The sequence below is a fragment of the Equus caballus genome, chromosome 19, assembly GCF_041296265.1.
Source record: "Equus caballus isolate H_3958 breed thoroughbred chromosome 19, TB-T2T, whole genome shotgun sequence".
Taxonomy (NCBI): Eukaryota; Metazoa; Chordata; class Mammalia; order Perissodactyla; family Equidae; genus Equus; species Equus caballus.
The window spans coordinates 47,691,312-47,717,096 of record NC_091702.1 but is presented as its reverse complement, the minus strand read 5'-3'; the positions used below and the strand labels follow the sequence as shown (position 1 = coordinate 47,717,096).

The 25,785-nt window shown below is 36.3% G+C and overlaps 2 protein-coding genes across 10 annotated transcripts in view; one reads left to right on the top strand and one right to left on the bottom strand.

Moving 5' to 3' along the window:
• The window catches only part of IQCB1 (IQ motif containing B1), a 45,399-nt gene extending 32,448 nt beyond the window's left edge, over positions 1-12,951 (bottom strand). The window contains exons 1-7 of one of the 6 annotated variants that reach the window (XM_023623670.2): positions 12,796-12,894; positions 12,190-12,271; positions 9,053-9,114; positions 7,278-7,389; positions 6,880-7,042; positions 4,699-4,828; positions 1,353-1,446 (exon numbers count right to left, since the gene is read on the bottom strand). In XM_023623670.2, coding sequence (XP_023479438.1) covers positions 1,353-1,446; positions 4,699-4,828; positions 6,880-7,042; positions 7,278-7,377 — 487 coding nt within the window. In that variant the 5' untranslated portion in view covers positions 7,378-7,389; positions 9,053-9,114; positions 12,190-12,271; positions 12,796-12,894. Of the gene's footprint in view, positions 1-1,352; positions 1,447-4,698; positions 4,829-6,879; positions 7,043-7,277; positions 7,390-9,052; positions 9,115-12,189; positions 12,272-12,615 lie in introns of all 6 variants that reach the window. The other 5 variants (XM_023623667.2, XM_070243710.1, XM_005601942.4 and 2 more) reach the window with 5 other exon arrangements.
• Positions 12,077-25,785, top strand: part of EAF2 (ELL associated factor 2) — a 41,002-nt gene continuing 27,293 nt past the window's right edge. Inside the window, exons 1-2 of one of the 4 annotated variants that reach the window (XM_023623151.2) lie at positions 12,077-13,041; positions 19,979-20,073. In XM_023623151.2, the coding sequence (XP_023478919.1) occupies positions 13,017-13,041; positions 19,979-20,073 (120 nt within the window). In that variant the 5' untranslated portion in view covers positions 12,077-13,016. Of the gene's footprint in view, positions 13,170-19,978; positions 20,074-25,785 lie in introns of all 4 variants that reach the window. The other 3 variants (XM_070242407.1, XM_070242406.1, NM_001309227.2) reach the window with 3 other exon arrangements.

The window sequence follows — 25,785 nt, the reverse complement described above, 5'->3', positions numbered from 1 at the left end:
GGCTGGAAGAAGCCTCCTTATGTTGCCTTTTGAGTCCTTTTCACAGAATCCTAATAGACTTTGATTGCTTCCCTCATATCTGGTATTCAAGATTTCTCCAAGGAGCTAATTCTTTTAGAGAAAAGGTTGTTGGAGAACCCAATTTTGTACCCATTTATTTTTTGCATATGGATTTTAAAATTGTTTAACTTAGTTTTAATATCTACTTTATTGACATTTTAAATCTCAGATTGACCTGAGGAACATTGTCATTTGATATAGTTACTATTTTCAAAAAGGAATATGACTTATTTTTTAAATTATTCAAGTATTCTCTCTCTTGCTGTCTCTCTCTTTACTAGGCCTTTTACATTCCACTACAGTGAGACTAAGTACTTCATATTTTTTGTAAAATAGTTCTTTAAATTGGGAACTTTATAATATTTGTCCCATAATGGGAAATGAATAGACAATGCTTAAAAAGAAAAGGGAAGTATCTAAGCATGTTACTTAGCTCTATATGGATATAGTTGCCAAAAGTATTAGTTGTCCTAATTGAAAGTAGCTGCCTTTGGAAAATGGGAAATGGAGTGAGGCAGCCAGGGATTGTGGTTTGTTAAAAACAATCCTTACAGAACTATTTGACTCTTTATGTGCATGCATAATCCTGAGAGAAAAAAATTAAGTAAAAAATAAAAATTCAGTTCAACTTTTATTTTCTAAAAAAAAATCAAACACTGTTCTTATATTGTTCTTATATAGTTACATTTATGTTAGATTAAATCTTTAAAGAGGATAGGAATGTTGCCATGATTATCATTAAGGATTACTTTATGAGTCTTAAAAAAACATAATATAAAACTAACATATATTTATACTTCTCAATCTAAGTGTAGAAATACCCAAAAAATCACTTTTAAGTTCAGTAAGATGTCATTATATAAAAGCTTACTCTTACATGAATACTTACACTAGGAGTTAAATCATATCTACTCTGTACATAGAGATTTCTCTCACACTAAGTCTAAAATACAACTTTAATCGTTGAAACTTAAAAATTTTTTTCCATAGACTAAATTGTTAAAATTATCAACTATTATCTTGGATTTGCTAAATAGAAAAAGCTAAGGAGAAAGTTATATCTTAGCAATTTTCCTCTAAAAATAATATTCACACTGCCAATGTTGGCTATTTAAAGCTAGAACATCCAAATGGGCTTTTATTTTTTAGTTTGGGGGGTTATTTCAAGGTGGTTTCATTTAACTATGGTTATCTGTATAGTTAAGAAGGTATTTATTTTTAGGAAAAAAGATGAAACTGTTAGAAGTGACTCTACAATGACTATCAGTTACATTAAAAATCTTATCTCTTACCACTTTGGATGAGTTGAACATGGTCTCCCAAAAGCCAGAAGAGAGAATCAGTCACAATTTGGAAAAAGTGTAGTAATTCATCTTTTTCTTCACCCTTCACACACACAAAAATTCAATTTACTTTTCTGTAATTGTTTGATTGAAAAAAAAGAGACTTCTCTCTGGGGAGTCAGAGGACCTGGTTTCTGGATCTAATTTAGCTACTTATGAGGTGCATGATCTTGTAGCCTTCAGTTTCTTAATTTATAAAAAATTAATGTGTCGTTATAGGCTAGTAATACTCTACTTATTAGAAATGGTTGTTATCCAGAGGTCAAATGAGACAATATAAGTAGTATAAGACCTACGAGCTGATGCACTAGCATTTCTCAACACTGGCTATGCATCAGAATCACCTGAGAAGCTTTTTCTAAAATACCCATGCACAGGCTTTAGTCCAAACATAAGGACTCTGAATCTCCAAAGTTAAAGTCTGGACATGCGTATTTTTACAAAGTTAGGTGGGTGATTTGGTTATGCAGCCAGGGTTGAAAATCACTGCATTATGGAAAAGTAGGTATCAGTATGTAAAGCACTACTATTAGTGCACTGCCGTTGCAGCTTCTACTCCATGACTCCATGAGACCTAAAAGGCCATGTCATTTAGCTCTCCACCATACACTCAGTGTCTAAAACAGCTCTGACACACAGTAAATGTTCAATAAGTATTTATTCAATAAATAAATGACAATTTTTTCTGCTTCCTCCTTTCTGGAAAGTAGGGTGAGAAATTATTCTAGATTAGGGTACGTACCACAATGAGAAATAAGAAACAGATTCCATTCACATTCTGTCATTTACTGGCCATGAAACTTAAGCAAAAAGTTGTATAAAGGCCACTAATCTTATCCATGTCCTGAATGTTTGTACTGTAGCACAAAAGTAACGATGGCAACAGCAAAAACATTATGATCACTATGATTATTCTCCACAACAATGAATGTATTTTCTATTATTCTAGCATAGATTTAGATAGGTGCCTAAATAGACATGTGCTAACTTAAATATAATAATCAAAAACAAAAAACAGAATTGTCACATTAGATCAAGAATCTTTTTAGTCCAATAAACTGCCTTTGCCAGTTTCACCAAAAGACACAGCAGAAAGGGCATGATAATCCTCATTACTGTCAATCTCAAAGGAAAGTGCTGGGCTCCTATACTTCCTACTTTCCTTAAAAACTCACTAGATAATGTCACCCATAAATTCATAGCTCCCAAGACTGATTAATAAAATTCACCCTTAAATCACTTCAAAATTCTTGCATAGGTGATTTTCTATTCTTTTTTTTTTTTTTTAAAGATTGGCACCTGAGCTAACAACTGTTGCCAATCTTTTTTCCCCCCTGCTTTTTCTCCCCAAATCTCCCCAGTATATAGTTGTACATTTTTTTAGTTGTGGGTCCTTCTAGTTGTGGCATGGTGTTTTTCTATTCTTATATATAAAACATATATATATGTATGTGCATACATACATATGTATGTGTATACATACATATGTATGTGTATATATGTATACGTGTGTGTATATTTTAACCAGTTTGCAGTTTAGGCCAGACCATCCTGTGTATGTCCCGCTATGTGATCTACTACCTATATGCTGGCTAATTAAAAAAAAAAAATTGATTGGGAATCACCTAGGTAGACAGAACTATTAAATAAATTCAGTTTTCTTGTTGTCTCCTTTTTATCCCATTTTAACTTTGCCCTGTGATCAAATGGCCCTCTTTTTCTATAGATGATTTATTTCTCTTGACGTATGTACTAAAGAATTTTTTATCTCTATACAAACCCCATTATAAAGAATAGGAAAGTATTATGAAAAGTACTAAAGTATTTAAACAGAAAGAATACATTATTGCCCTTAAAGGAGGAATATTAAAGCACTTTGAAGAAAATGCAAAGCTTTCATAATGGTCTGAGCTATTCATGAGATAGAAATCACTTTACAAAGGAAGAAACTGAGGTAGAATGAAATCAAGTGATTTGCCTAAGAACCCAGAGTAAGTCTGCAGCAGAGCCTGAAGAAGAAATCAAGTCCAACGCAATTTCCATAGTTCATGCCACTTTAACTGACCTGAATTAAATTAAATCTAGCAAATATACAAATATTTATTTAGTGCTAGCATCCCTCAAAATGCGACTGGAAATGCTACAAGTAGAATTTGTGACCTATTACACAGAAAGCATATACTCCACCACTTAAATTCTCTGCCAACAATGCCTCTTATATCCAAACCACTATGCTGTCCATATTATTGTACATCTCATTCAATTTCACTCATAATTTTTTTATTTAATGTTTTTTTGAATTAAAAATACATCTGTCAGTTTTCTATAAGAAGCAGCTAAAACTGCTGTCTACTTTATTAGCCTGGGAGTTCTTTAAGTGCAAGACTGTGTCTATTCCTTATATACTCAAAGCATCTCAAATGGAACTGAACATCCCATGGTGACTTAGTTATACACAACTGCAGACTTCACATTCAAGTATACAGAGACCTTGCTTTTGCATGGTACCATGTTAAATGAAACTTGTGCATATCAAAACCTTTACATGGTTCTGATATGTGTGAGTTTCAGTTAAGACAGCACTGCACAAAGCAAGGACTGCTTGTAGTGAAACATTCACCAAGATAAAACACACAGAGGGCCATAAAACAAGTCTGAAAATATTTCAAAGGATTGAAATGATACTGAGTATGCTACCTCACCACGATAGAATTAAATTAGAAATCCCTAATAAAACATGAAGAGAATCCTCAAACATTTGGAAATTAAACATCATACTTCTAAACAACCCATGTGTCCAAAAAAGAAAGAGTATATGCAGCATGTAACACAATTCACCCAAGAAATATTGTTGTATTGAAATGACCCTTACGTTTGAGTTGAAATATTTTGGTTAGAGAAGATTTAAAAGATCAAACAGAAAGTTCACCTTTATTCTTCACCACTGGAGCTAGCGGGAAAAGCCTTGGGCCTAGAGAACAATACTTGACTGTTCATTTAAGTAAAAGGTATGTTTTAGGAAGATGCTATGAAAATAAATGTCTGTGAGTGCACCTCAAAGTTGAGTAGTAAGGCAAATCCTTCAAAATGTCATACAGTATGCTTCAGCCAGCACTTTAAAATTTTCAAAACCAGAGATTTTTTTGGGAGGAGGGGAGTTGCAACTTTAAAAATGTTTGAATCCACTACTCTAATTGTACATTCAGCCAAATACTGCAACATTTGAAAAAAATATGGAACATCTTCTCAAGAATTAAACTGTTTTGGCTAAAAAACACTAATGAAACACATATACCTTAGCTGCATTGATGAAGCAGGTTTGCAATCGCCTCCCCAAAACCAGAAAATTTTCTGCAGCTGAGGGAAGTAATTCACTGTAAAATTCCTCTGCATCTTCTCCTGGCTCCAAGCCCACACAGCAATGGCTGAAATAAGAGCACAAGTTTGTGACTCAGTTTGTGTTAATTATAAATTTCAGTTGAATGCTAAAGCTTCTACAGACACTGTACCTTTAATGAGAACTTTTAGTATCTTTCTTTTGTTCCCAAGACAATAAGAACTTCTGCTGGAAAATTAGTATAACAACTTTCCAGAAAAGTAAACAGTGGTGTGGGCTTTACCAGGACTCATATGTCCTAACAACCTATTTGTCAACCCTTCAGGAAACAAAATACACTTGGCTCATAATAAAGAAAAATGAGGCAAGTTTTCAGTGAATGAGCTACACTCTAAAAGCAATACGATATCTTGAGCCCATAATTCATTTGTGTTAACTGATACATTTGAGACATCTGATAGCTGAAAAATACCCAGGGTAGCATTAGTCTGCAAGGGACAGATTAGGAAATCAAACATTCTAATTTTATATCAATTCTACTTTCCAATAAATCTACTTTCCTAAAATCTACAAAGTATCTGACTGCATATTCCTTATATCAGAAGGAGAAAGAGCAAAAATCTAACTCTAGGAGGAACACTTTACAAGAAGAGAAAGTCATTTAGAGAAATGGACCCTCTTGAAACTGCAAATAAAAGTCACTCTCTGGAAATAAAATGAGTAATTCAGAAGTCTCAATAACAAAAGGTATTTATGTAGACTAATACCATAAAAAGGCTCCAATCCAAGAATGGTCTCTATGTGTATACTCTAATAAGTAAGTACTGCTGTTTGAGGCTTCTCACAAAATGTGCAGACACTGATAAGCAATAGTAACTACCTACTGAGTATGCTAAAAATTTAACTGGCTAATGCTCAGTGTATCACGTTTTGGTTTTTTTTTTTCACATCAATTCCTAAAGTTAATGGACTAATGCTCACATTTATTAGTTTCTCTTTTCTCTTTGGTTCCTAAAGTTAACTATTTAAGAGTACCTATTTTTTTTTTTGCTGAGGAAGATTCACCCTGAGCTAACATCTGTGCCAATCTTCCTCTATTCTGTATGTGGTTTGCTGCCACAGCATGGCCATCAACAAGTGGTGTAGGTCTGCACCTGGGAACTGAACCTGGGCCACTGAAGTGGAGAGCACCAAACTTAATCACTAGGCCACAGGGCCAGCCCCAAGAGTACTTATTTTGATTGAGATCATTAATAAATGAAATGTTTTTTGTGCATTCACAATCACGGGGATTTCTTAAGACTTGGATTCCACCCCCCGAGACCTTATCTCAAGCAATATTTTCAAGAGCTAACATATTTAATCAAAACAAAGACACAAGATTTTATTTACTTAAGGTAAAATAATCTTGAAAATTAAAGTATAAAAAAGAATATTATGTACATTTGTTGTTTTTTCTACTGTATACCTTGAATCTGGCCTTTATCAGGAGTAAGTAGTTTTGAAAGCTAAGATCTAATTAATAATGCACGCTTTCTGTTACTTAATTAGGAAGTGGCTTAGACACTGAGAACATCTGGTTTATTTTATTGCCTCCTTTAAAAAAAAGATTCTGATCTCTTTTCTCTTAATTTCTACCACAGCAGTAGATCAGTAAATGCTACTTCTAAATTTTATATATATATATAGTTGAGATATATATATATAGTTGAGATAGCTAAACCAATACAAAATGAAACAAACTGTTTCTGTTCTCCTATAGTACTTTGCTACGCTTTTCATTTCAGCACCTATTTCATTCTGCCTTGTATGATATCTTCATTTCTATCTTAATATCTTCATTTCTTCATATATTCCTTAGTCAATAAAGAGTCTGTTAGGTACTTGGGATTTCGTAGTGAGCAAAGACATGATCACTATCTTCATAGAGCTTATGGAGTAAAATTTTAGACAGTGAAATATTCACAAATACAAAGTTATGAATAATAATATTTAGTATGAAGGAAAAGTACAACCATAAACCTACCACAGGATGCTGCCACTGCTTGTTAGGCAGATGAATAAAAAGGAGCAAATGTTGAAAGTAAGAATCTACTACTACATTCCTCAAGAACAAGCTCACTTACTGCTTCATTTTACCTTAATATCTGTGTAAGCTGGGAAATTGTAGTCCAACCACCCTGGATCCGAGAACAATCTTGACTGAGGACCAAGAGGCAATATTGAATGAGGTCATAACAATATATATCTTGTTTGATTTTCTTCAACTCTGAGCTTCCTAAAGGTGTGTTGTTTATTATTTCTAAGGCAAAAGGAAATAAGATATACTTATTTTTGTTCAATAAATCCAAGAGCTATCTGTATTTCTGTAGGTTGAATAATAACTAAAAATTCATTAAAAAAGAAAAAGAATCACTGTTTTATCACAATCCTAAGACTTCTCTGTACAAATCAGAAACAAATGCTAAAATTGTACCCATGATGGAACTGTTTTGTTACTTAAACAGTGTTAGCCAATCACAAAAAGATTTTCTTACCTTTTAACTTCAACAATATAACAGGGACATTCTGCTCAGGACTTTTTGCAACTTCAGCAGCTAGAGATAAGATCCTTGGGTCTGTACCTATTGGCTTCATTTCTCATATCACCTATATTTTAACAGATTCAGAAAAATAAAGGTCAAACGGCCCTAAAATATTCACTCCCTAGGTAATGTCTGAAGTATAGTTTCAACATAAATGAAAACTTAGCTTTGCCTGCTTTGTTTGAGAAGTTAAGGATAGATTTTTCCATTTCTTCCTTATAGAAAACTCTGGCTTTTCTAATTAGTGTACCTCTAAAAGAGCTAGAGACCCTTATACCTTACTATAACAGCTACTGTGGGTGTTGTTTATTGTGCACTAAGAGTCAGGAACTGTGCTTGGTGCTTCACATTCACTCTGTAATCTGCACAACAATCCTAGAATAGGAATTTTCTTTTATCATAAAAGAGAAACTGTGCAGAAAAGAGCTAACACAAGCCCGAGACTGCTATCCTTTCAAAGGCTGGCCCTTGGCTGGTGTCTAGGAAATTGGATTTCAGGAGGGTTTCCACCATTCTCTAATAAGAGTGGTTTACTGTGCTTAAACTGTTTGTAAAAACAATGTGGTTTAAGGGGCTGGCCCCGTGGCTGAGTGGTTAAGTTTGCGCGCTCCGCTGCAAGCGGCCCAGTGTTTCGTTGGTTCGAATCCTGGGCGCGGACATGGCACTGCTCATCAAACCACGCTGAGGCAGCGTCCCACATACCACAACTAGAAGGGCCCACAACGAAGAATATACAACTATGTACCAAGGGGCTTTGGGGAGAAAAAGGAAAAACTAAAATCTTAAAAAAAATAAAAAAACAATGTGGTTTAAGCTGAATAGCTGAATACCTGCTTTCCTTCCTAAAATTTGGAATTCTGGTACGTAATAGCAGAGGATGACTACATGGCTATCTTCCAATAAAGACTCTGGTCACTGAGTCTCCAGTGCACTTCCCTGGTGGACAACACTTCGATGTTGTCATAACTCACTGCAGGAGGAATTAAGTATGTCTTAAGTGATCCCATGGGGAGAGGACCCTTGGAAGTTTGCACCTCCTTTCCTCTGGATTTCACCCCATGTGCGACATCCCTTTGCTGATTTTGCTTTGTATTCTTTCACTGTAATAAATCATAGCCATGAATATGACTATACATCCTGAAAACTGTGAGCCCTCCTAGCAAATCACTGAAACTAGAGTTGATCTTGGGGATCCCCAACATGCAACTCAGAAATGTTATGTAATTATAAGATAACCAAAGATTGTTAATAAACAGCACAGTGAATAAAATCAATTATGTTAAAATTTTTAAAAATTCCACATCCCAATTCAATTTGTTTCTAAAACTTTTCTTTATAAAAAGTTTTAATTTAAGGCATTCAAAGCTCAAAGATATCATCATTTAAAAAAAGCATAATGTTTATTACAATTAATAAAAGCTAACATATATTAAGTGTTTACTATGAGCTAAGCACTGTGCTAAGTGCTTTTACGTGCATTATCTTATTTAATCCTAACAGGACTGTGAGGTAGAGTCTGCAGTCATCTCCATTTAACAGGTAAGAAAAATAAAGCTTGAAGAAGAAATTTGTCATGGTTCCACCAGCATGTGGTGGAGTCAGTATTCAAACTCAGATCAGTCTGACTTCAAAGTCTGTGGTTTTAATTACAATGTTCATTATATTCTCTCCCAAGTAAAACAGTAAAAATACAAAACATATTCCCAAATAACCTACTTCTCACTCACTTTTTTAGCTATTACTCTTCATAACTGGCACCACAATCTATCCTTTATATTGAAGATTTGGCCTAAAACAAAAATCATCCCTTATTAGGTAAAATATAAATCACGAAAAAACAAGTTTTCTGGGGGCTGGCCCAGGGCCAACCAGTTACGTTCACACGCTCCGCTTTGGTGGCCCAGGGTTCACTGGTTTGGATCTGGGCGCAGACCTGCATACGGCTTATCCAGCCATGCTGTGGCAGGCGTCCTACATATAAAGTAGAGGAAGATGGGCACATATGTTAGCTCAGGGCCAATATTTCTCAACAAAAAGAGGAGGACTGGCAGCAGACATTAAAAAAAAAGTTTCATGGAAATATTTTAAAGAAAGCCCAGAACAAGTCCTGGCACAGAGTAGGCATACAACTTTCTAAGAGAGTAAACATAGAGTTATCTCATTCTTTCCAATGGCTGCCTTATGTTATGCTTCCTTTGTAAGTGTACATCAAAGTATATTTAAACATCCTGTCTACTGGAAGTTATTCAGAGTGTATGCTATTACAAGCAATGCTGCAATGAATATCAACGTACATATCTTTATGCACTCATGCTAGTACTTTTAGGGTGAATTTCCCTTGAAGTTGGATGACTGGGTTGCAGGACACATATATTTAAAATTTTGATTAGGTGGGGGCCGGCCCGGTGGCACAGCGGTTAAGTTTGCACATTCTGCTTCTCAGTGGCCCGGGGTTCACCAGTTTGGATCCCGGGTGTGGACATGGCACCACTTGGCACACCATGCTGTGGTAGGCATCCCACATATAAAGTAGAGGCAGACAGGCACAGATGCTAGCTCAGGGCCAGGCTTCCTAAGCAAAAAGAGGAGGACTGGCAGTAGTTGGCTCAGGGCTAATCTTCCTCAAAAAAATTTTGATTAGATGCCAAATTTTTCTCCAAAATGGGTGTTCTAACTTATACTTCCACCAACAACATATGCAGGTGCTCATTTTACTATGCCTTTAACTAATACATAATGTTCTCATTTACATTTTTGCTAACCTGTTAGATGAAAAATGGCATCTTGTTTTAATTTGTATTTCTCTGATTACTAGGGAGGTTAGGTACATTTCATGTTCACTGGCCATTTCTTCTCTTATATATTTTCTATTCATATCTGTTAACAATTTTTCTACTGGCTTGTCTTATTCTTTCGTGGAAGCTTTAAGCTTTTCATACATGGATATGAACCTTTATCCTTTATATTTGCTGTAAACACTTTCTCCTTGTCTGCCATTTATTATTTTAAGTTTGATTATGGTGTCTTTACCATAGTTTTACAATTTTTATATAGTCAAGTATAACAATCTTTATCCCTATGGCTTCTGATTTTGTGTCATGCTTAGAAGGGTTCTACCTACCCTAAGTGGTAACATAGATTCTCCTAATTTTTTCTAGTGTTTTTATAGTTTTGTTTTACTTATCTTCATCTACTTATATCTTTATTTATATCTTCAGTACACATGTAAGTTATTTTTGTGAATGGTGTAAGAAAGGAATCTAAATTTTATTTATTTATTGTTGTTGAGGAAAACTGGCCCTGAGCTAACATCTCTGCCATCTTGCTCTATTTCGTATGTGGGTTACCACCACAGCATGGCTTGATAGCGGTGTGTGGGTCCGTGTCCAGGATCCAAACCAGCAAATCACAGGCCACCAAGTAGAGCACACGAACTTAATCACCACACCACCAGGCTAGCCCAAAATCTAAATTTTTTAAGTTAGATGACATCATAGATTGGTGAAAAAAGAACAAATGCACATAGCTGTCATAAATTCCTGAGGCAACCTGTCATGAAGAGATATAACAGAAGCAGTCTGAAACGTCACTTGGATATATTTTTAGAATCTATTTAGTTCATTAATCTACTTATTTATTTCTGGGCTAGTACAACAGAATTCACTTTAATCTATGTTTGGAGAAAATTCACAATAGAAAGTAAGCTTCACGAGGGCAATACTCATACCATCCTTGGTGGCTGCCTTCTTATCTCTCTGGTTCCCCACTACGTTCCCGGAGGCTAGACTAGCACCTGGCATGTGGCAGGTACTTAAATACATGTTGGAAGAATGAATAAATGCACAAACTTTGGGCATTCCAGAACATAATTTCTTGACCCTGTGCTTTTCTCCTTGTCACAAAATGGAAACTCAGACTTCTGATTGGAAGTCTTTTTTAGGCAAAACAGGCTTAAAACACTGTTCTTGCTCTCTGGTTAACATAATAAAACATCACTGAAATGTTACTATTATCACCAAATGTGTGTAGGGCACTATGTTAGATGAAAGGGTCACAAAAATTTTATACAGGACAGATTCCCTGCTCATCTTCTGGGTGGGAAAGAAAAGTATACACACACACACACACACACACAAGCACGTAAAATAATTATATATAAGTGCCAAATAGATGATACAGACGATAATAATACAGACCACAGAGTCAGAAGACAAGTTTCCCTATCTGTAAAGAAAATAGCAATTCCTACCTCCTAGAGTAATTCACGATTTAGAAGAGAACGCAGCCACCAAGGATGCTCCTAAAACATTGTATGATAGCAGAGTTAAGCCTCAATAAAAACAACCTTTTGGACAACTTTTACTATATGCCGCAAATTCTTTTAAATGCTTTCATGTATTAACTCATTTAACCCTCTCAACGACTCTAAGGTCTAAGTACTATTATTTTTTCCCCAGTTTTAGCGAGGAGCACACATAACTTCGGTTTGCACAAAGTCACACTGTAGAGTTCGAAGCTGGGGTTCCAACCCAAAATTTCTTGGCTCCAGAACCTGAGCACTTTCCCACATGAAACACACTTACACGCCTTAAGAGAGTAGCATTTAGACAGACAGACAGGCTGAGGAAGACGCGTGCATCTACGCGCCTGGAACAATAAACGGGCAGATTTGGCTGATGCAGAAGTGAAGGCGTAGAGTTTGATTATGTAATTACCCTGAACGACCACCACCTCACAGGGCAACGATTTGTAAACTTTCACGTAGGTACTTCTCCTCGAATACCGTGCTTCTCTCATCTTTCCCATTAAACTCACGAACTTTCGACAGAGAAAACAATTATTTTTCAACTATTTATGCTCTTACTCTGAGCCAGAGCAGGAGCTCGGGCCTGGATCCTCTGGGAACCGCGTCTCGCCGGCCGCGCCGTCACTGCCTCCACCGATCACTGTGGAGGAAATCAATGAAAGCAGGCCGACCGATGCAATCGAGTTGCAACCGATCCTAAACATGCGCAGTTCCTAATTCCCAAGCTTTTTCCCTCTCCCTCCACGTCCCCTGTGCCGGTCCTAACACCACCGGGAACTTCCTCTGGGACAGAAGGTCAGAAAACGATTGCCGAGGTAACGGCGTCGCCGCCAGGCAGGGCCAGGCACCGAGCCTCTGAGGCCGCGGACTCTCTACTCCGGATTCTAGACCAAGCTACGGTGGCGTTACCACGCCTGGGGCAAGACGCCCGGCCTTGTGCCCAGACTCCGCCCCGCCCCCCGGGCCTCAGTTTCCACACCAGACCTCCACATAAAAGAGCGTGGAGCAGGCCGAGTCTCCCCTGAAGAGTCCCTACGCGCTGGGTCTGTTGGCCCAGAAGCCTGGGGTGCTGGGGCTCTCTCCTTCCCCAGCCGCCACCTTGGGACGGTTACCTCATCCTCGCCTGCCGTTCCTCCAGCAAAGGACCCCGCTCCCACCACGTACCTCACTCGCGCGGCTTCCCGGGGCGCCCTGCGTCGCAACACCGCAAGAAGCCTGGAGGCGGGACCAGGATCCTCCGAGCCAAGGGGCGGGGCGCCCCTCGCCAGGCAACCAATCAGCATGCAAGACACGCCCTATGGGGCGGGGCGCGTCGGGCGCGGGGCGGAGTCTGAGGTGGCTGCGCCGGCCGCAACAAGTGCAGCTGATTCGGGCTGAGGTGGCAGATGTTAGCGAGCGCCGCGAGCAGAGGTAAAGTCGGAGCCCGAGGATGATGAATGGAGCAGCGGGACGCTCGCACAATGACAGACGCGAGCGGGTCCTCAAGTTAGGCGAGAGTTTCGAGAAACATCCGCGCTGCGCCTTCCACACTGTGCGCTGTGAGTGAGGATGACCCCGGGGAAAACGGGGAGCTCTGGGTACGGGGGTGTGTGGAGGCGCAAACCTCTCCAAGTTGTGTTCCCACAGACCCCCTTACTCTGCGGGAGAATGGGGTGCCCAGCGCGAGCCGCTGCCCTCCCTGGAGTCCTTGGGGTCAGTGGAAGGAGCCGGAGTCGAGCAGATGTGGGTAAACCCTGGGCAGAGAGATATAAGTGAGACGAGCGGGCAAAAGGGGAAACTTTGTGGACCAGGTCTGCAGGGGTGACTCTGGAGACAGATGTGACTGGTGGATGATGCAGAAGTGGAAAGAAAAATAAAGTGGCAAATGGAAGAGAGCAAAGTACAAAACTACTACACAGGGGGAAGGGAATGCCTTGAGGCTCATGGGGAAATAGTCTCTCTTTTTTTCTCTTTTTCTGTGTCTGGCTGATGAGGGTTCTTATTTAATGTGTACCTTGGGAGAAATTTTGAACCATTCTCATAATCTGTATCTCCTTTGGACCTCTGATTTCGTTCTTTCAGTTATCTGATACTGATTATTAAAGTTTTGGAGGGTGTGTTATTAATTTCTTTATTAGAAAGATATTTACTCCCCTATGATTTCTTTTGATTTCCTTTTGCTTGTCCTCTGGAAGTAGTTTTGATAAATTTTTCTTTTTTATGTTGTTGAGGTGGAAAAGGGAGCTCTTTTGCTTTGATAATTGGATGCTGTTGATTCCAGGAGGAAAAATATAGCATATTATGATTTGGTATGTAAAACATTCATTCTTTGCATAATAGCCGTCATACAACTATAGAGCGGAAAGGAAACTTTGAGGTCATTGAATCATAACCTCTTATTTTTCTGTGGCAAAATTGTGAAGTAGGTAGTTTTTCACTTCCTTCCCCCAACCCTGTCCTTCCTTAGTGTCTCATCATTCCATCTTCCTCAGTCACGCTGCCCTTAGACTGTCCAGAGACCTCTGTGGTTTTTACTCTGGAGTGTTCCATGTCTCAATTAAAACACCCAGTTAAAACTCACATTCTCCAAAAGTTTACTTATGTTGTAGGCAATCTGATGGTAGTAACTCACAGTAAAGGTATGAAGAACCAATAGGTCAAACTCTCCAAGGATATATTTATATTTTATAAAAGGGTTTTATTAAGCAAAATTAATATCTAGTTGGTAGAATAAATGGAGGAGGTATTTGCAGAAGACCTTCAACAGTGTCTCTGGTTTATTCTTCTTTATCATACTCTGTTGTCCAAGGCTCCCCACAGTGGGACAGCTAGTGCTGGCTGTGCAGATTCTCTCCTTTGTCAGTCCCATTTTCCAAAAGTATGATATAGTTTTTGTCTGGTTTCTCCATGCCTTTCTCTCAAACAGTATCTCCTCTCTCCTTTCCTCTTCTTTCTCAGGTATGCAGTAGTCTTAGAATTAATTTTTCAAATCACAAAGTTTAGGATTATAAAAATTTTCTCAAGAATATATTTTCATATAACTTGGATATAGATATTCTCTTTTTAAGGGCGTGAACCCCAAATTCAGTGAATAAAAAATAGCCTTTGAAAAACTCTTTGCAGGTACTTAAAAACCTTTCATTTGTGGAAGTTCTCAAAATGCTGGAATTGTGTCTTCAGAGTCAGAGAATCAGATGATCCAGCTACAAGAATGAAAAATAAGCAAAACAACAACAATAATAACCACAATAAACCCAGATGTTTGAATACACTCTTAGTCCTGTGGAAGACATTAGGAAGGTTTTCAGCCGTTAGTTTTATTCTTCTTGAAGCAGAGAGACTCTTGCTAGATTTATTTAAATAAAACCAGTCATTATCCTTGAGGATAGGTTCATTTTCCATATGATCCTCACTCTTAAGGACTCAGAGTGAGGGATAGAAACTGTAGAATAGGAAATCTGACTTTCATCCAGGGCAGATGGACCTAATTTATCACAAACACTGAAGTCACTGTAATGTGGGAGAAAGTAAAATTCTATCTTTATGTACAGAGCTAATTACGCTGGTCCACTATGCTGAGGCTTTGGAAAAACCTGGACGTGTATTCTGGCCTCCACCACCTATATATCTAATGTAACTTTGGAAACATTCTCTAAGCTCTCAACCTCAGTTTTCTTATATATAAATGGTAATAATAATATGTACATTTCAGAGTTTTTAAGGATTAAATAACATAGCGTAAACAATTTAGCACAGTATTTGGTGCATGGTAGACAATAAGTAGTAGTTACCATTATTCTCGAAGGGTTATAGTCATGTGTATATGAGGAATGCCAATGAATGTAATTTACTTAGACTTTCAGAAAGCACTTATCAGGGCTCGGCAATAAAACCTATCAAAAGATAGACTGGCATGTGGTAGGGAAGACATGGGATGTTCTATACTTGATAAGCTAAATGCTTAGCAGCAAATGCTTCACTTCATAGAAGAGTTTGAGGAAGGGGATCCACTAGAATAAATTTTGGATTTGGGCTAGTGCTAGTTTCACAATTTATATCTAGATAAAGGAATAAATATTGAAATCCGTAAGTTTGTAAATGACACCACTTTTTGCTGTCATGAAATGATGAGCTTATGGGCAGTGACAACAGGAAGACTGTCTGAGGCATCAAGTGGCGCCACTCCCAAAAGGGTGGTTATTAAACTTTGGTGTGAGCAAATATTGGAAAGTACACAAATGAAAAATAGAATTGAAATTGTATTTACAGTTAATGTAGTCTGATCAGTGTAGTATATGGGTAAGGGTGTGGGTTTTGGAGTTACTTGAATTAGTTTAAATCCCAGGAAGTAAATGATAGTAACTTTGGATTCTTTTATGAAGATATTGACATTATGTGATGCTACAGCCAAAATAGTCAGAAAAGTGATCAACATTGACAGAAAAAGTATTAAGTACAAAATACGAAATGTTTTTCTACTCTTCATGTAATATAAGTAATTGTACTATAAACATGAAGAAAATAACATAGATGAAGGATATCCAGAGAGAATAAGTGAGTGGTAAAACTGGTGATGAGGTTTCCAAACCAAGGATAACCAAAAGAAAGAAGCTACAGTAGTCCCTCTTTATCAGAGATTTCACTTTCCTCAGTTTTAGTTACCTGCACTCAACCATGGCCTGAAAATATTAATTGGAAAATTCTAGAAATAAAGAATTTGTAAGTTTTAAATTGTGTGCATTTCTGAGTAGCATGATGAAATCTCACCCTGTCCAACTGCATCCTGCCTGGGACGTGAATCATCCCTTTGTCCTGCGTATACATGCTGTGTATGCTACCCGCTTATTAGTCACTTAGTAGCCCTCGTGATTATGAGATTGACTGTCGCAGGATAGCAGTGTTTAGGTAACCCTTATTTTACTTAGCAATGGCCCCAAAGCACAGGAGTGGTGATGCTGGCAATTCAGATATGTCAAAGAGAAGCCATAAAGTGTTTGCTTTAAGGGAAAAGGTGAAAGTTCTGGACTTAATTAGCGGAGGAAAAAAATCGTATGCTGAGGTTGCTAAGATCTACAGTAATTTTTATTATAGTATGTTGTTATAATTGTTCTATATTATTATTATTGTTGTTAATCTCGTACTGTGCCTAATTTATAAATTAAACTATATCACAGTGGTATGTGTGTATGGATAAAAACATAGTATGTATAAGGTTTGGTACTGTCTGAGGTTTCAGGCATCCACTAGGGGTCTAGGAATGTATCTGCCAGATAAGGGGAAACAACTGTATTTAGCCTGGAATCGTAGCACCTTAGAAAAGAATACATTTGATATTTGGAAGCATATAGAAAGCATGAACATGAAATTATTCAGCAGATTCTATAATTCTAGAACTAGGCATAACCCTTTGAAACTCAAACACTTTATACTTTAAAAAAAACTTGTTTGAAGGTAAATAAAACACTGTTTAATAAAATAAGTAATAAAAAGGTGGAATTTATTAATTTTATCAGTAGAATAATTAGAAATGTAAATAAGATCAGAATAGTTTTGATAGACTTATTGATTATAAATTTATGCTTATCATTAAGTAAAGATACAGATATTTTGAGTACATTTCTGTCCCTTATAGTTATCTTATATGCTGTAGGCATTGATCAGCTTCAGGGGCTTGTGAATCCCTTGCAATTATACAGTATTTGATATGTATCCTCATGTATGCATTTTTCTGTGGAGAGGATCTATGGCTGGTCTGTGATTTTCATCAGATTCCCATAGAGGCTTATTGCTATTCCTCATCTCCTAATACTCCCCCCTCCCCCGACATACACAGAAGTTAGGAACTGTGGCTATAAGGCAAGGAAGCTATATAATATGAGTGGATAGAGTATGTGACTTGAATTCCTGACTTCCTCTTTTATTGGCTTAATTACTTTAGAGGAGTTCCTCATTGGTAAAATATGTATGAGAATATTCAGTTCAAACAGTTGTTGTAGAGATCAAAAGTGATGATATAAAGAAAAAGAATCAGCTTTTAAATACTGAAACAGATTAGCTGTAGATTAACAGCATACTGGCTGAGTTTGACTTTAGTGGTGCTTTGTTTGACCCACACAGTTGTAGTTTTAACATGAGTCAGTTGTAAATACCTAAAAATCAAGATCTTTTATACAAAAATCTGGATTACCAGTTTCTCTTTAAAAAATCAGAAGATAACCTGGCAATACTGAGCCATATTATTCATGGCAGAAGTTGGCTGAAGCTGATTTGTGGTTGTCCTCTTGAGATTGGGTTTATTCATTCTTTAGGTCACTGTGGTTCCTGCTGGTCAGCTTCACTGCCTTGGGTTACCTGTCTGGCCTCTCTTCTAAAGCATTATTTAGTTGTCATTAAATGACAGTCATATCTCTGAATATTGTCCTTTGTGTCACTGTCAGAAAAATATGGGAGGTCAGAGAGCCATGGTTTTACTCTAGTATGTCATTTATAATGTTTTACCTATTTATCTTAGGAACTCTTTATTGTCAAATATTAAGTGATGGGTGCCCTCTATGAGAAGAGAAGTGTACTAGTGAAAAGTACAAAAGGAATATGGCAATGTCCACCCTAAAGAAATCAGAGTCTTGAAGTAGAGATGAATCTGGTCTTCAGGAAACAATTAGAAAACAAGGCTTTTACACATAATTTAGCTTAAGTTTATACTTAAAATAAGTTTAGAGGTGGTTCAGGGAAGGGTAAACAATATGAACTTTTTATCAATTGATGTCAACACTTATTTCCCTAAGTCCAAAACCTCTTTCAAGCATCTAAAACTTAACACCTTAATTATCTTTTATCTTTCTCATTACCTTGTGATACTAACAAACTCCCCAATTTATTTTCAGTGTAGTCTTTATCCTCAGTTGTGCTACCTAGGGATACGTTATGAATCAAACTCTTTCACATTTTTCATATTGCTTATGTTATTTTTTCATGTTTCTTAAAATCTGGGAATAAGCATCAAGATTTTAAGAGAGAGTTATTGCATGTATTCAGTTTTGAATTAAAGTAGCATGAAGAATAAACCATATTATAAAGAATATTTTGTGTGAATTGTTTATATTCATATGTGTTTAAGGAATAGAGGGATGGATTTCATTTATTTCCATAGAACTGTTATGAAAATGAAATATGAAATGTTAAGCAAGGTGCCTGGCACATTGTAAGTGTTCCGTAAGTGTTAGCTGTTATAATTGTCTTGAGAAGCAGGGCCAGCCTTTGTTTATTGACAGAGTGATGGTTTGATGAGCACTGGAAGATTCTCTCCCAAGATCTGCCTATTACAGTTCCCTAAATTCCACTAATAAATATTCATTGCTTTGGATTTAGACTTTTTGCCTTTGGGGCTTCCCTGTTAATATAAAGATAAATCTCTTGGGGTAGGGGTAATTGGGAGGGGACTCTCAGGAGCTGTTAATGTTCTATTTCTTGATCTAGTTGCTGATTACACACGTGTCGCTTTGTGAAAATGCATCAGGCTTGTGATTTATGTTCTATTTTGCATGTATGCTATGTTTTAATAAAGAGTTAACCTAGAAAAAATAAATATAACTGGAGGAATTCTATATATCAGTTCTAATATCAGAATTATCATCAGTCATTGATACATATTTATGTGAATTCTTTTTCAGTGACTTTCATATCTTAGAGGTTTTTAAGTTTATTCAGCAATATCTTAGCACCCTAATAAATTCCTTCTAGGTAATATATTTTAATGACATCATTTGAATTATGATTTAACTCAAAATGAAAATTGATTTTGAGTTCTTCTGAAGTGGCAGATCTGGGTAAATTTGCACATTCTTTAGTGGTACATATCCATGAAAAATTCAAGCTTTAAACTAAATAAGATTGCTTTCTCTTAAATTTTTCCATGAATATGTATTTGGTGTGTATTCATTCATTTTGTTTTTCTAGGACAGCAGACAAGTGGTAGTAGGCACCCAAGGTGGTTTAAGAAAAATTCGTGGGAGCAAGAGACTGAAAATTGAAGATATTCTACTGATAATGGTTTTTAGCAAATTGTGAAAACACTGACATTATTTAGTTTTTAGCAGTGGAACATCTTAGTCTAGTTAACCTTGATCTAAATAGGATTCTGAGGGAGCATGGTTTGAGGAATACTATTTTAGTTTTTTTTTTCCTCAGAATTATACACACAGCAACCAACTGGATTATGTTTCGTTTGTTTTTTTGTAATATGAAGACTCTTCTAATTACTGGCTGTTGAAAAATGATTTATCACTCTGAAACATGCTCAAACTTTTTATATACAGGTATCCAGGTATTGTTCCATTTTATGAAAATCCACATCTGTGTCTATTTTTAGATGACTTCAAACCCGCTTCTATTGACACCTCTTGTGAAGGAGAGCTTGAGGTCGGCAAAGGTGAACAGGTGACCATAACTCTGCCAAATATAGAAGTGAGTATTTTTATATATTTAGACTAAAGGCATCTTTTTGCAGGATTTCCACTAAATTTAAATGAAAATAATTGCACAATTTATGTAGTGGTAATAGTCAGGTAAAATAATTAATAAACATACCAAAGCAGAAAAAACCTTGTTTTAAACTATTTTTGGTAAAATAATCTTAAAATACTTTATTTAATAAATTTCAAGAACTATCATATCAAATGATTTGAAACAATTGGACGTCTAAACAAATATTTGTTAAATTACCATTATGAGCTGGATTTTGTACTTCGAACTAGGAGTAATAACATATCCCATGTCTTCTAGTCCTAGTCTGTTACAGCAGATAGACTTGTAAAGATCTAGTGCTATAAGTTAGAGCATGTATAAAATTCTGTGCAAGCACGTAAGTGGAATCAAATAATCTTCATGGTGGAGTCTTGAAAGGCTTCCCAAAGCAGTTGCTTTTTGAGCTGAGCCTTAAAGGACAAGTAGAATTTCATCTAGTAGAAATGGAGTAGAATATTCTAGGCAGAAGGAACAGTGTATGAAAGGCGCTAATGGAGAAAGAACAAGAATTTGTGGAATAAATGAGTTAGTGTAGTAAATTAAGGAATAATGAAAAATGATTGATAGAAATAGAGACTGGAAAGGTAGATTGGGATCAGATTATGAAGAATCTTTTATGTTGTAATGTAGAATTTGGACTTTATCTCATAGGTATTAGAGAACCATTAGAATGTTTAAGCAGAGAGCTAACATTGTTAGATTTGTGCTTTTGGAGTGGTTTGGGGAATGGATGGGAAAAGAAAGAGACTAGGTCAGGGAGGCCTTAACCAAAAGTTTTGTCCATCTTTTAAATTTCCAGGTGTATCCAAGTAACACTGTCAACTACTATTTACATAAATATACAAGTTCTTTGTTCTATTCTCTAGTTTTTTTCCTTGAGTTAGAAATTTCTTAGCATTCAACTTTTCTTTTTTTTCTTTTATATTGGCTTGATCGAAGAGAACTCCAAGACTGTAAATTTATACTTTAATATATAAAGAAAACACTGGAGTTGTTGAGATTTTTTTGTTTAATTTTTATAATAGGAATGGTTTTGTGCTGGTTCATCCATGTTCTCTTGTATGCATTTATGAGGTGGCTTGTCATGGTTAGAGGTGTAGCAAGCAAGCTGTCTATCCTCTAGTCTTCTATCTTTTTCTTATTTTTATCAGTCAACACTATTTATTAAGATCCCACTGTTATGTTAGACTGTATTTGTTGCTGCCTCTGAAGGTTTTCCTAAAGTTAAGTAAATTTGTGGGGGCTTTTTATTGTATATTTCTCATTTCTTCCCTTAGAAACTGAAGGAAATGAAAAATCAATTCAGTATGAGAAGTTGTAGATAAGTAAAACTTTGTATTACTCTGTTATGAAAAGATGTTCAGATTCTGGCATCTCTAAAATAGTTCGGAAATGTAGTACCCAATAACCTAAGGCTTTCTTACTTTATGATATTAAAGAAACCTGAACCATCTACTTAATTTTAAAAGTTGTTGAAAAGATATAAATTGATGACAAGCATCATTAGCCTGGTCTCAGATTGTAATATTATCGATGCATGATGATTGGTTTGCAGAAAAACTTTAGTTCAGTTCTTCTTTGCCATGTAGAATGTTTTCTCAAATTGCACTCTTCCCATCCTCATTCTTCACATTGCTTTTCTACTCCAAGCAGATGGGGATTCTTATAGTTATTAATAAACCTTTTTCATTCATACATACCCTGCTTTAATCAAGAATTACAATCCACCATGTGTTTGGTTATGGTCTCAATTGAAATACCTCTTGAAGGAATGACAGCTATAGGAGGAAATTTTCAAACCTTCAAATCGTAAATTTCTGAAACAGCAAAGAAATCCTGTAGGAAAAAGTAACTCCCTCCACCAGGCCACCAGAAATATATCCATAAAGAGTATGCCTCAGTGTTTTTGTGTGTGTATATGTGGGCATGAGAAAGAGGGAGACAGATGGACAAATGAACAGACTGACCATATAAATATGTACCTTCTGTGTGGTAAGTCCTGTTTTAGGTGGTTAATGGGAATACAGAGGTAGACTAGATGTGGTCACTATTCTAAAAAATACTGCCATTTAGTGAGGAAGACAGAAAATAACTGATTAAAATGTAAGGACTATCGTACAGGTATACACAGAATATTATGGGAGTATAAAAGAGAGGTAACTCAGCCAGGGGAGGGAGAGGAGACATCAGGACACGCTATCTTGAAGATGAGTTCAAGTTACCCAGGTGAAGGAAAGAGGGAAGGACATTTAGGCAGAGAAAAGAGAAAGACATGTTAGATTTGGCGAACTACATATAAGCCACTGTGGCTAAGTCAGAAGGGGTGAAGATGGGGACGTATGGGAAGGTAGAAGGGTATTTAGGATCAGATAATAAAGGGCCAAATGTGTAATGCGAAAGAATTTGAACTTTATCCTGTAACCCTTTTAGACATCTGGAATGAAAGAGAATTGTTAAAATTACCACCTGTCGAGAGCATATATTTTTTCTGCTGGGCATACAGTCCTGGAACAATTGTGAATAAGAATAGAAATTACATTCTCAAATAAACTTTGTGGGTTTTTTCCCCCTTTGTTAAAGAACTTCTTTATACCAGTAAGAGGTTTATGGTTCTTCAGAGTTTGTGTGTATTTTGTGGAAATGTAATGATTATTAGTTTGAGGCATTTAGATTCTCTGATTTTCTTTATAAACTTGCTTTCATCAACCTGGTAAAAATGCCTAGAAGCTTGGAGCCATCCCATAAAATAGAATTTTTATTGTACTGTACTTTGAGGAGTGCCTTCAGGTTCTGGTGGTTCTTTGATAGGTTAGATTTTCTAATTCCATTCCTGGAAGTTTTCTTTGGTAGTATCACACAGAAGAAACTAATAAAAATAAAGACTTAGGCTGGTTAATATTGGGCATTGACCAATCTCTTTTCCTTACAAACAGTTCTCTATGATTGACTGCTATAAAATTTCAAAATGTTGACTTTTGAAAGGAAAAGACTTACTTGTCTATTATGATTTGTCATTGATGCTGTCCAAGTTTAGCATATTTTTAGTGCTGACTCTTTATCTTATGGGGTACTTTTGTGGGCCTTGATGAAATAGCCCACTGGAAACTTCAACTAGACTTTCTGTTATGCAGGAAATACATCTCTGTTGGTTACTTATGATGTTAGCGCTCAAACCCAGGACTTAGGAGAGTTCTGTATGTCTGATAGGCTACTCTGCCACCCCAGATGACTCTTGTGGGCAAAGTCCCTTCCAGAATGAACCTGATCTGATTACTTCCCTTGAGTTTACTTAGCTCACATGGGAAAATAGCCCATCACGTTCTTGGGACCTCAGCCTGTTTTAGGACCAGAGTCCTATTTTAACATCATATTACACTTATATTTTTAAATGAATTCTATCTTTTAACATTACAAAACAAACCTTTTTTATCCTGTTTTTGTGGTTTTAAGCTTAAATACCACCTTGTCTAATATTAATAATACCACGTTTTCTTTTTTTTAATTTGTATGTTCATGGAATCTTGGCGTCCCTTACTTTTATTTAGCTGACATTTTAAGTATATCTTTTATTAACAGAATATTCTGTGTTTGATTTTTAAACCCAGTTTGACAGTTCCTATTTTTATTAGGGAATTCTATCCATATTTAGTTCCAAGTTGATATACTTGATTTTTATTTCTATCATTTTATATTATGTTTATTAGTTATTTTAATTTGTTTCCCTTTTTTCACTCTTTACTAGTTTCGTGAAGTATCTCTTCTTTCTTTTCTTTTTCTTTTCCCTTGTGTTACTTTGGGAGCACTATTGTAGTTTCCCATTCCATTACTGATTACTTTCCTTTCCTGGTATTCATAATCAGGCATGATCAGATTTGCCTGTCAGAAGAATGGGGAACAAAACTGGAAGGGAAAATAGGGAGGAGGAAAGCAGTAATCTAAGTGAGATGATGATTGGGTTCTGAAGTTGGATAAGAACAGTAAACATGGAGATGGTATCACGTATTCAGTAGTTATTTAGAGGCAAGGATAGTTCATAGGCTTAGGATTTTCCTAGTACTTTAATACCCCTTTCTTGGGGTATGAAATAAGGGACTGGGCAGAAATTAAAGTTTAAAATAGGAAATGTGCTCAATTTAATGAGGAAAAGTTTAATTTTAAAAAACTTGCTCAAAGTGTAGAAGGCAGATATAGATATTATGAAAAACTTGTTACTTGTGATCAAAAAGTGTTCATACTGTTTGTATTCGACATTCACTGAGTATCTGTGAAGGGCTTGGTACTTTAGGTACCAGGAGCCATAAAAAAATATTAATGATCTAGTGCTTATTTTTCAGGAACTCAGAGTACAATAATGTAATGTAATTTTAAGATGTATTCTGTTCTAAGTAAGAATACAAGTATCTTTAAGAAGAATATATTGCACAAGTCTCTGATCAACTGTAATTTGAAGTCCTTGGGTTGCTATTTTGGGGTATCTTACTCTGTTGTTTTCAACCGAAACATCTGAAAAATATACTTATGAGCCACGTAGTCCCAGTTTGTTTGTCACGATTATGCTCCTGGCTCTGCACCTTACCAGGGCTTCAGCTAAGTGTTCTCCATCTCATCCCTCTAGGTCCACTGCAGACATGTCCGCATTTGTGTGCTTTGCATGCTTGATTTCCTGTAGATCACATTAGTTTTAGAGGTGAGGTAAAAACCTGGTCCTTTCTTTTGGTTTCATCATTTTCTTGCCCTACCTCTTGGAAGTCTCTAACCTACTCCCCTTTTATGGCATCCTCAGTCACAAAATTTATCTCCTACTCCTCCTTGTGGTCATGTGTTAAATCTCTGATGATTGTTAACTTTTTAAATATGATAATGCCCTTTATTCTTTTTAGTAGTCACTCTTTTCTAAGCTGATCTAATGTTGTTATTGTACTTGACAAGATTATTATAATCAGTGCTTTAAAAGTTTAATAGACTTTTATAAAGTTCAAAAACAAGCAAATATTGCACTGTATTATTGAAGTATACATATATATGAGATAAAGTTAGAGAATGATAAAATTCCTTCAGGGTTGAGGGAGGCGGGGACAAAGGATACAGGATGAGCTTGTAGGTAGTTGTAGGTTACTAGTAATGATCTAGGTTTAACCTTTTATTATAGAAAATAGGATAGTATAATGAACCCCTCTGTACATATTACTGAGCTTCAACACTTACAGTGTTGTGCTAATCTTTTTTATATATTCCCCTACCACTTTTTTTTCTTGGCATATTTGAAAGCAATCTCAGACATTATACCAGTTTATAAATGCTTATGTATGCATCTCTAACTGATAAGGATATTTTTATTTTTACCTAAGTACCATGCTATTATCACATGTAGCAGAATTAATTATAATACCTGGTCCATATTCACATTTTCATGATGGCCTCAAAAATGTCTTTTTACAGTTTTTTCACCTAGGAATCCAAGTAAGATTCTTATATTGTATTTTGGTATTATGTTAATCTTAAGTCTCTTTTGTTCTACCGAAGTCTTTTCCCCTTTTTATGCCATTAGCTTGTTGGAGAAACCAGGTGATTTGTCCTAAAGAATATACCCATGTTCCGGGTTTCAAATTACTTCTGCCTGGTATTGTTTAACTTATTCCTCTATTCCTCGTA